We start from the raw sequence: 12443 nt of genomic DNA on the forward strand, positions 1-12443 counted from the left end.
CGGTAATGCGATCTTTTCTATCTTTTCTTTGATACTGTAGCGACTGACATGATAAAGTGTCACAAAAGTTTTACTTGAACTATCGCCGACTTCCTAACCCCAAGCACAACTTTCTAGCAACCTCTCCAACGCCCCCCCTTACCGCATCAATCAATACACTGCTATCAGTCTTCCGTGCTGTACTCCTCCCTCCCTCAATCGGACCTATCAACCAAAAAGCCCACATCCTGGCTGGGACGCTACAATACTTTCAAATTTTACTGCTTTCATATTCTGTACCTTTCTCTGCATGTGTGTCGCGCCATCGTTTGTTTGAGCCTTTCGAATTCCACTGCTTTCATAATCTCTTATCTGCCTTTTTTTCTCTCCAACGCCTTTGGGTCTCTATTCTCTGTATTGTCCTTATATGCTTTATATGTGTTGAGAGCACATGATCTGTGTGTACTACGTGCTTTTACACGACTGAGTGTTTTTTGATGGGTTTGCTCTTATATGATATCTTTTGTAAGTAGGGCGCGTCTTGCAAGACTCTCATGTTCCACGTCCCCACAAGACAGCCCTGGGACAATCTCTTGGCACCAAGTCTTATGTTTACGGTCCCCACAAGACGCACCGTGGCAAGTCTCTTTTGTCTCGCGGGTCTTTTAAATGTCTTCCGAGAAGATCACGTATCGTAGCCTTGCTTTTGCTTTCCAGGATTTTTTTTTTATAATAGAGAGATTAGAAAGCTCTTGTATCTATAACTAATTAACATATTTAATTTACAACATAATGGATTAGGCTACCTCTCTTTGCTGCACATGTCAAACATTATCCAGTCTGTAGTTGGTCAGTTTTCTTTTAAGCTAATCAAGCTCACTATTTACAGTTTCTATGATTATTGTAAGAACAGTGTTTGAACAAATTTACATACTGTATAATGCTTTAATATGGCATACTAACTAACTTTATAAATATGTAAGTGAAATCAAATTATTACTTGGGCTATCTTGCACATAAATCTAATGTTGCGTAGGTTGATCTTTCTAGCTCTAATAGTTTAAGAGAATATATGTCCACATCTTCTTGAAAATTATTATTTTTAAACTACTATAAGAAATTATGAACATAAGAAGATCAGTCTACGAAGCTCATGTGGGAAGGTAATAACTTAATTGTTCCATTCCCTCATTTAGCCATTTCTTAAAACTTTTAGGATACAGACATCAAAGTCGGGTCTACAATAATTTTCTGATGAAAGTGATCTTCCAGTATTACTTTAATCTCCTAATACTTACTTTGGCAGTGTGCAAACAGGAGGCTTGGACTGAATGATTCCTTTATTAGTAAGCTCTTTTTCTAAATCTCCTCCAGCAAGGCACCACAAATAATAAACTTCATCAATTGATCGCTCTGTCAGGCAATCTTCTTCCTCTTCTTTAAAAAAGAAATTGTTTAAATATTATTTTCAATGCTATTTTAAATAAACATTTACTAACAAAACCTATGAAGGATAATTAATGCATTTCAGTCATAAATATAGCATTCAGTAATAAAATATGTTTTTCACCAATATCTCAGCAAGCAAGCAGTTCTTTAAAATAAAGAAAACAGTTCGGATTCAGCGGGTTGGAAAATGGATGGATGGAAGAACATTGCAGTAACGATCTTAAGCACTGCTGAGTACTTGTCAGAGAGGAGTGAAAATAGATTATAAATTATAATTAAAAAAGATCCAAGACTATTAAAATGAAACATAAATTATTGAAATGGTAAAGTCAAATCATATAAAATGCTTTAAAGTTAGCCTAATCCATTTGCTATAAGAACTCTGTAACAGCGCTTTAAAGATAACAGCCTAGTGAATCAAACATTTAGTATGGCTGAAAATTAAACATCATGTCGTTACCTTTGCAAAGCTCGCCAATATCCTCTGGGAGATTTAAATCCATGCAGCGCAAGGAAGATGAGAAGAGACCAACAGGCTTTTGAAAAGGCTTGTATAGCGGGGCTATTTCAACAAACAACATGTCAATCAGTAGCTCTGCAGGAGTTAATCTAAGGGTAATAAAAAGGAAAAATTTAAAAATAATTCTTACTGAGAGGCATATGAACATGTTTAGTTTTCTATAATGATGATTACTTATTAAAACACCAAAGAGTATGTGTTCCTAACTATCAAAAGGCTGCCAGGATGAATAATGTGCGAGAAAAATGGTCAAGTGAAGAACAAAGAACAAGAAGGTTCTAGGTGATGGTTCAAAGAGCTGGCTGACTATCATGTACCCAATTACAAATGATGCACAGGAACTCAACAGGAAGTACTGAAAAGTACTATAAGAACTAAGAATGTAATAGAAATGAAACTTTTATTTTGGAGTATGTAGGTTGGTTAATGCTCTCTGCTAAAACACCTAATGTCTTCTAGCCAATCAGAGTGAATGCAAGCTAGTGAGTCAGAGAGTAAGCATTAATTTTGCAGTGTTATGTAAATTCAGTTAAATATAAATATAGCTCTCTGTCTTTACTTTGTGACCATTCCTTTACATGCTTGCTTTGGGAGAAGGGACACAGATTGAAAAGTCTAATTCAATTAGTATAGATAGAGATATACTTTAAACTAGAAGCTGTAGGTGGCAATACAGGACACATAATTAATTCTCCTGCCTAAGTAATATAGAAAATGGCCAAACAAAGTAATACTTAGGCACAATAGAGATGAGATATTTTGTGCAAAGAGTTGGTGAGTGTGCAGTTTGTGAACTGAAAACCCCAGATAAAAGCCATAGATCCCAGCTGGTGGCAGAAGATTTTCTTAAGAAGCTTGGGTACAACCCTTGCAATTTAAATGTGACACTGAGATAGATATGTGCCTTTATCTAATGAGAGTAGTTCTGACACCTACTGTCTGAAAGATAACTGTCTTAATAGAACAATGGTGAGAGCCCAGAATGGACCACAGCTGAATGTAATCAGTGCAACTTTGTGGATGGGAGCATGGCTGTTTGTAGAAGGATTATATCTCTGGTCATTTTTGTATATGTTACTAGGAATATAAACTAGAGACTTTTAAAGTTTTGAGGTAAATACTTGTGCTGTCTGTGTCACCACCAATGGTATTATTAAATGGTCTGAATCTGGATGAAATATAGGACTAGGTAAATTACTGTAAATTAACATAGCTAATGTTAATGGATAACATGGATAAGCAAGGAATTAAATAGCTACTTTAAACGCAGAAAAATGTATTGATCAAATAGTTGTTGATAATGTTTTATCATTATACTTAGAGGTTATGAAGCTTTGACAATTCTGATTTTAATAGGGAAAAATATGTAATTAATACCACTATCACACCCATGATTTATACAAAGAAACAAGAGTTAAAGTAGGAAACTATAATTTATTGTTTTAATGGGACTTTTAGAAGTCCCAAAGGGGGGAATGTGGAAGACACATTAGACTTAGGGGGTCATATAGTCATTTAGGGGTAATATACTTATTGCACATAAAGTGTTAGATGCTATATTTTAATGTGGAACGCACACACTGTGACTATGCCAATCCCCTACAGACTCCCTCTTCCCACATGGGAGTCTGCTGAACCAACACCGTAGATAGTTATGACCGAGATGAGCTGACAAATGAGGACAAATCTCATTGATGCCAGGGAATGGTGTAAAATGGTCAGGTGCTTTTATTAAAAAAAAAAAAACAATCGAACACAAAAGTAAAAACAAATGTGTCCATTGTGTAGTGTTCAAAAAAACCAAATCCATAAAATCATTGAAACGTGGAGATAAAATCCATAATAAATAAATCTGTTAAAATAGGGGTTAAAATGCAGTCTCTTTTCACCCGATCACAGCCCACCACCTTCTGTCTCCCCAGCTCACCCATCACAGGTGTTGTCAGTGGAGCCTCTGCAGCACAAACTCCTTTCTGCCAACCCCCGTCCTGGCAGCCGCCACACTGTACAGCCAGACCATCCGAGGTTGGCACACCTCCTGTCTTCCTTTGCACTCACGCAGTCACTCCTCAGATCCACTGGGAGGTCTTATGACCTGCTCGCTCCACTCTAGTCAATGTGGCGAACCAGCCCCTAGAGTGCCTCAGCCTGCGCTCCTTTCCGGAGCCCCAGCTTGAGCTGCCTTCTCCTTCCTGGTGTCTGGATCATCTCTTGTGACTGCCTTTGTCCTCCTTCTATTCTTGTCTTTCCTCTCTTTTACCTCATTTCCTCTGTGCCGGCCCGTATATACATACACACACCTGTCTCCGTGGACGCAGCACCTTAATCACAAACCACAGGAAGTCAATGAAGCAACTGAGATGCGGGTGCAATTTGCCCCAACTACCTCATTAACTCCCCGCGGTCGTGCAATCACGGCCACGGAGAGTGGCATGGCTTTATGGATTTAAAACCTGGCCATATTTTGTTGCAGCTGCGAACCCACTATACCACATACACTATCTTAGAAGAAGTATAAAAGGTTAATAAATGTCAGAAACATGCTCAAGCTTATCAGGAAACCAAATAAAGGTCAAAAAGACAACAAAGAACAAGAAGGTTCTAGGTGATGGTTCAAAAAATTGGGCAACTACCTTGTACCCAATTAGACTTGATAGATGTCACGCACAGAAGAACTCAAGAAGTATTGAAAAGTACCCTGAAGAACCAGGCAGGAGGAGGCTTGTCCATTGTGTTGATTATTAATAGATATAACAATTTCTACCACAATACTCACAAGTAGAATGGAGAGGCCAATCTTGTGAGAGAGGAAAAGAAGAAGCACAACACTTGATAAAAACAGAGACAAGATTGGTTTTTTTTTTTTTGCTCTTTCCTTTGTACTTTGTTATCTCATTTTTTTTTTTAATTACAGAATACATCATTTTTGATATTTCTGGCTGCTTGGGCATTATCATACAAAGTGAACTATCAATTTTAAAAGATGAGATAAAGCACTATGGTATATTTTCAGCTAAGCATCACAAACAGCAGTTTGTCAATAGTTAAAGCCATACCATCCTGTGATGGATAAGATTTTGTTTATGATCAAGATGATATTCTCTAATAGCACATTAAACACTGTGTCTATAAATATGGAGCACTTCAATATGTGGAGCAGATGTGGTATAGCGGGTCCACAGCTCATGTCAAAAGGGCCAGTTTTAAAATAAATAATTGCCGCACTCGCGGTTTAGTGAGGGGGTGTGATGTGTGTGTGGCGGAGCGGTTCTCGGGGAATTCGTGATGTGGGTGATTCTCACTTAAGTGCACAGGTGAGGAGTCATCCGCATCTGTAATTGTTCCCGGGAGCTCCTGATTTGCCACAGCTGTTCCATGTCCACTTCATTGGTTTTGCTTTGCTCTTCTCTTGTATTTATGTGAGAATTCACACAAGCATATAGAAAACGTATCCTTACCACAAGGAACAAAGTTCCAGGAATATGCAATTAAATTATTATTTCCAGATCCCTTTTGTTGTCACAAACATGCATTAGAAACACAGAAGGTGCAGCTCAATATTCAACAACTATCTAGTAGTCTTGAAAAATGGATGTTCTGTATTTGGTAAGTTTAACCCCCATACCCTTCATCGTAAACAGCAAGTGTGGGTAAGATGTTTTTTTTTTAATTTATAGAAAGCACTTAACTTTAGAACACAATTTCACATGTTAAATGCAAACTATGCTTGTGAAGAAATAAGTTCAACTTGAACAATGCCAAACTTATCCTATAATGCCATTTTAGACTACCATGTATAGATGGCTTAGGTTCTGCCAGAGACATAAAAGGCAGACTATGTTTGCAAACAAGGACAAAATTAACCAGGAGACAACAGAAAAAATAAAAAGAAACCAAGCAGCAAGTCCAATACAAAAACTCATGTCATTGTTAAATGCCACACAAAATCCTCTACATAGATTTTGCATTAGCTAAATAATCTTCAAAGTGTTTATATCCAGGGACACATTCTTCCTGACAAAAGTATATTGGTATTGTGAAAAAAAATGTAATTGCTTGCAAGCTACTAAGGATTAAAAGCTATTTTATTATAATGGCAGGTTATTCATACAGGCATCTGTCATAAGATAAGGTGAAGCAAGCTGAACTTGGGTATCTTTCCTTTTTCAGGAACGTGTCTGTTAGACACAGGAAAGACGACCTTTCCTTCTTTGGGGCCCTTCTTGACACATACACAAAAAAAAAAACGGTTGGCAGATTTGATGAAATGCTTAGATGCTGTTTCATAAGTAAGGGGGAGGGAGGAAAATAAATATTAAAAGCCTATTGAAACCGAGAAACTTTGCTCTTCTGCTTTGGAAAGCATGTTTCCATGTACTCATCTATGACTGAATAAAAACTGATTGATTGAACTATTCCTGACTTCCTCAGGGGTTACTTCCATAGTATAAACCATTGATGTCTAACTCTGGTCCTGGAGGACCATAGTGAAAGCAGGTTTTCATTCTAACCCTTTTCTTAACTGGTGACCAGTCTTTGCTGCTAATTAACTCCTTTTCCTTTCATTTTAATTGAGTTGTTTTTTAAGATTTGTTCCCCTTCATCATTCCTCTGAATTGCTTCATTTCTTTCCTTAAATGGCATCCAAACAGAAATGAAATGTGAAGTGAGTGAACTGACTGAAGATCGACTAAGTCAGGGCCTCAAACTATAACCAGCTTCACTCCAACCAGTTGCTTTATTAGACACTGATTCCTGTTGTTAATTAAACCCATTCTTAATTCCATGGCTTGTTGCTGCTTTCATTGTGCAATAGCATACATTTCCGAAATTGTTTATTTTCTCTTTTCTAAGAGCACATTTAAAATATTTTGAGGACCTGAGCAGATCAACATTCCAAAGACCTTCATCTTTCTTTATTTTCTGATACTGTATGATGGATACAGATTGCTGGTCATGTCTTGCCTCATTTTGTATCACATTATCCTTTGGCTGCTAAGTAAGGAAAAAGAAACATTTAAGGGGTCTAAGTCTTCAAGAACAGTCAACTAAAATTAATTCAAAAGAAGTTAATTAGCAGCAAAAACAGGTCACAAATTAAGAAAACAAAATGAAAACCTTTAGCCACTGTGGTCCTCCAGGACTGGAGTTGGAGATCCCTGGTATAAACAATATGGATGTGTTAATAACTACAGATGCAACACAAATACAAATCAAAAATTGGACATGCAATAACATTGTGAAAATAATGATAAAAAATATCAATACCATTATGAACAATAGTGCTGATCAGCGAATTTAGCCAAAGCATTAGTGTTTGTTGATAATTCAGCTGGTTTAGGAGAACTTTTTTCCCTGGCGCCCCATAATGCTTTGCGAGGCCAGCTGTAACAGCCAACATTGGACGAGACTGCCCCCCAGATATATAATGCTGATCATTTGCATAAAAGACTCTGCTGGACTTAGTTAGTGGTAGAACAGATAAGTAATTTAATGCAGGTTCTCAAAATTTTATTTTTATGAAAGATACATAGCATAAATAATAAGTTATCTCTGCTTGTTGTCAAGTGTGCAGGTCAATCTTCAAGTTCCACGTCAGCATAAGAGAAGGAGGCACATGCCCTATGCATACATAATTAGTCACGTGGAGATAAAAATAAAAAACTTGAAGGCACCTGACACGCCCCAATAAAAAAAACACAGGAGACTCTATGAAATTATAATAATAACAAAAGATTTATTACTATTTACAAGACATCTTTTTGATAGAAGAAAAAGTGTAAAGCATCAGCTAAGACAGTTTGGAGAGCCTTCAGTGCAACTTCAAAGAAACAGAATGAGGCAGTTCATCACTAATGAACAATAATAATTCAGAAAATAAATTATTTAGTCCCAGAGGTACAAAACTAAGATATACAACCACTCAAAAATTAATGACACCTCTTTTAAACAAACAAAAACTGCACAGCTAATGATCTACACTTACTACCCTCTGTTTTAAATGAGTAAAACTTTCTTTCTCAAAAATATAAAGATGTCATTTGTATTCCCTCTGTCTAGTATTTTATGTGTTCAGTAGAAATAAGGATTCATGGACTAATTTAGAAGCAGTTTTCAGTTGGATCCTATTATTTCCTTCATTACTAAGGACAAAAGTCGTCAATTAAAATAATACAGAATGTGTTCTGGAAAAAAGATCCAAGGCAAATTGACTTATGCAAACTAGATTGACAATTCACTGTAATGTTATATATGAATTGAAATAGTGAGTAACTATGGCTATACTTACCCTACACAAGTACTTAACCAACAATGTTTTATGCAGGGTGGTTGTTTTCAGTTTGGTTAGATCTTTTTGGTCATGGTGAGGAGGAGCTCATAAGCTGTTATCGACTACCACAGCCATCCTAGAATTGCCTTTGCCAGCAACTTCATTCCAACCTAGAGAATTCTAATACCTCATAAACATATATTCCAGTGGGGATGCAACTTCTGTCTATCCGTCAGTTCCTTTCAGAAAAACGTGCCATCAGTTTAGGACTATCACCACTACTTTCAGTCAAGTTTTGCCTATTTAACTACAAAAGACTCTAGCATCTAAAACCATTAGCAATTAGGAAGGTACAGTATTCACAGAACAACATAATCTTCATATGATTCTTAAATACAGTGAGAAAGTCAGCAGTTTGATGAAAACAAGCAACAAATTCCACCAGTGATGAGCTACTCAAGGAAAGAGTTGGGCTGAAATTTGATACCACATGGAGGCATTCTAGATGCCGTTTATTAGGATATCTAAGTGGCCACTAAAGAATACAGGACCTAATAAGCGCCTCCATATAACTAAGTGCAGGTCCACTAACTACTCTGTACACAGTCATCAGGGATTCAGATTAATGTGTGCTGTTACAGGAAGCCTAACCCTACATGCACTCATCTCTACTGGTTGAAAATGTGACATGCCACTGCATTTTTAAGCATTTGTAGCAGCCTGACAGTAAATGCTGGTAATCCTGCCAGTAAGGAGTTGCAGTAGTCAAAGCACACTTATCACTGCCAGGAGAAGAAGTTATGCTGCATACTGAATCAAATATCAGGGTTCCCACTCTTTTTAAGGAATCATTTTCCAGGACATTTCCAGGAGCTTTTTCCGGAAATTCATGACAGGATCTGGTCATACAGTCATACACTTTAGTCGCAGGCTTAACGCCATTTTAATTTCTCTTTCATTATGCAGGGACTTAGTGTCACCAATATGCTAAATTACATAAAGGCAACACCAATTAATGCACTGATGTATAATGGAGTTGTTTGACCTCTTTTTGTTACACACTGTTTTAAACTGCAAAACTCTTTTAAAGAAATAAATGCCTCTTGGATTGTGGAAAACTATCCAAACACTGACATATACTGAGCAATTCCATAATGTTCAGTATAGAGCTGTTGATCACACCATGAAATAGGCTACCATAGTGACCTAATTTCAGTAAAAGTTACTTGCATATTACATATTATGTCATTGTTTGTATCAAATAAATTTATGTACAATGTTTGTATTAAACAAAACTGTATAAAGCCAATTTATTGCCTATATCATGTGTATGATGCCTATAACACTAATATATGCAACAATTGCCACGCGACAAAACAAAGTCAGAGTTAACTTTCAACTGGTAGCTTTACTGGGAATACAGCAGCTGTAGAAATTGCATAAGTCAACGACAAAGATTATAATAAAGAACTTATCTTTGTGGGAAAAGAAGCAAAATACATCCATTTTAAATCATGATAGCCTTACCATCAATTCCTGAGTTGAAAACTTGGTTAAACTAGAAAGAATACTAGGAACAAAGGATAAGAGCCTGAACTCCAGTATATTGGAAAAAAAACAATCTATAATTCACTGTAGTGTAACCTATGAAAAAGGCATCTGGTGTAGGCCTAGGTTTAGAAACAATGCTGGTGTTGCTCCTTGAGGTCTGATAAAACTGCATCCAGACCGATGACCTCTTTCTTTTTTTCAGCAACACTTTTACGATAGACATTAGATTTTGTGAGCAGTGTAAAGTCCTGTTTTCTCTCAGCCTTCTCTGCCATTGCATCTGCTTCTTCTTGCATTGCCTCAATGCTAGTGATTATTTTCTGTCTCTTTGCTGCCACTTTTGTGATTTCAGAGCGGAGCTCTTCTCTTTGCTTGTCATTTTCAGTTTCCTTTTTCTTCTTTTTTTCATCATCAAGGTATTGGACATACCGCATCCTGGCATTTCTGCAATGCTGCAAGAGGGGCTTTGGCAATACTCCATCAAATGAGCCACCAGTCAAAGAATCTTGGATTTGGCGAAGAGACATCAGAGTCCTTCCTTTCAGATTTGTAACCAGCATGTCCTTATTCACAGAGTACCCTCTTTCGACCGCTGCTTGCCCATGTGACAATGTGAACAGGTCTTTCATTGATTTCCACAGAATTGCGTACTCTGCTTTGTCACCAGCAAATCTTCTCATGAATGTGTCCAGCCGACAGGAGCTACTTCTATACCCTTGAAATTCCTCCTTATGGTGCTGCACCATTTCAGTGAGGAACATCTTGTACTCACTCAGGATTTGGTCACAGTCCTCTGCTGTATGCCATTTGGCGTTAAGAAGCAGCTGTAAGAGCTTCTCAAACATGGAGATGGCACGCCTTTCATCGCTGATCATAGTTACTGGATCTAGGCATGCCATGTGCCTTACTGCTGCATAATTCAAAGGGCATTTGTCCAGCAGTTTCTTTGCTGTTGCGGACAGGAAGGCTACACATTCTCTCCGGAATTGTTGACCCGGCAGCGGTTTTTCAAACAGCTTCTCTGAAGCTTTCTCAAGAGCTTGTTTGGTGGCAAAGCCAAAATCCACCTCTTTCAGTGGCAAATGGAGTGTTTTGTCCAGTACATCAATTTTAAACATTTGGACAGGTGTTTTGATGTTATCCAGTACCTCCCTCTTCATAAAGCATGAAATCAAACTCTTCAGAAGGGCCTGAAGGTCTTTTGCCAAAAATGGCATCATGGGGGCATTAGTCTGGAAAGTCTCAAGAAAGGGTTTCGGCTGCCTTGCCACATAGGCAAAAAACTGTAATTTTGCCTCAAAAAGGGGGTCACCAACAGCCTCTCTGACCACAGTGTATGATGTTGACGTTGGCATTTTACTCTTTGGCAGTTTCTTGTAATTGTCGACAAATATTTCAACATGTGGCCACATCTTAAGTGCTCTCTCTGCCACTGGCAAGTCCTCCACCCACCTGTGAGCACAGAATTTTAGAGGAAATGTTGATGTTTTGGTAATTTCAATAAAGTCATCCCGTCTGGCTGGTGTGTCATGAAAAAGCTGCCAAAGGGCTCTTAGTTTGTCACCTATCTTCCATCCACTTTCCTTCTCGCCTTGTTGGAAGCTTCCATGAACTGTATGAAGACCACAGGTTCCTAGGTTTATCAAGCTTCTAATATCTGGGGCCTCCTTAGACCTGTCTTCTTCAAATAATATGCTAACATCTAATGGGAATTGCCATTAACAGGCTAACAGAAATTAGCATCGCAAATTTACTTGACATGTTTAATATGCGATCTGGGTCCACATCAGACGGTATGAAGTAACAAAACTGTCAGTTGCACCATATGCACTGTGGTCATACTTACAGTCATGCACGCAGCAGAAACTTCAAGTGATGAACTGATGTTCTGTTGTTCTCCTGTCAGCTACTGACAAGCTAGAGCAACGAGGGTCAAAACTCAAATATAATTGCCTATACATGTCTCAGTAGGTGGAGACATTGCGCAGCAGAGGCCACGACCTAGCTCAGCTGTCATCATATCTAGACTTACGAACAGCAAGCTGTTTCAAACAGAAAAATTAAAAAGCGAAAACAGAAATAAAATTCCAGGACAAGAAAGATTATTTCCAGGACATTTGGCCATTTCGATCAGTTTCCAGGTCATTTCAATGACTGGAAAATAACCCTCAAAATTTTCAGGTTTTCCAGGACGCGTGGGAACCCTGAAATATAGTTTGATCTTGTGGTTTGTTATACAGAGTGAATGTGCTTGAACTGAAGACTATGATCAGCAATGGATCATTGCCCCAGTGTTACGTTATGACTTAGTACCTACTAGTGAGAGTGAGCTAAGCTTTACAGAGATACCACAACGAATCAAAGGACTGGCTGGGATAATAAAAAGCTCTGCTCTCAACAGACTGAGCTGGACATTGTGATCCTTCATCCAAGCTGAGATATCAGTGAGTCATGCTGAGATTCCAGCTGAGACCATGTTGTTAACTGAAGGGAATGACAGATACAGCCGAGTATTATCAGAATAGCAGTGATTTTTTTTTTTATTTGATAGACTCTGTCATTAATAATGTCATTGACAAAAACAGTTCAAAACAGGGTATCTAGCACTAACTTGGACTTTTTTGCCCTAACTTGCACTTCAACAAACTATCATATATAGGTGAAGCATAATGA

At 37.9% G+C, this 12443-nt stretch overlaps 1 protein-coding gene across 2 annotated transcripts in view; it reads right to left on the minus strand.

Moving 5' to 3' along the window:
- Positions 1-12443, minus strand: part of tbck (TBC1 domain containing kinase) — a 291120-nt gene that overhangs the window by 211254 nt on the left and 67423 nt on the right. For both annotated transcript variants that reach the window (XM_051929957.1, XM_051929956.1), the window contains exons 10-11: positions 1889-2037; positions 1278-1416 (exon numbers count right to left, since the gene is read on the minus strand). In XM_051929957.1, the coding sequence (XP_051785917.1) occupies positions 1278-1416; positions 1889-2037 (288 nt within the window). The remainder of the gene's footprint in view (positions 1-1277; positions 1417-1888; positions 2038-12443) is intronic.

Source organism: Erpetoichthys calabaricus, chromosome 7 (genome assembly GCF_900747795.2).
Source record: "Erpetoichthys calabaricus chromosome 7, fErpCal1.3, whole genome shotgun sequence".
Taxonomy (NCBI): Eukaryota; Metazoa; Chordata; class Cladistia; order Polypteriformes; family Polypteridae; genus Erpetoichthys; species Erpetoichthys calabaricus.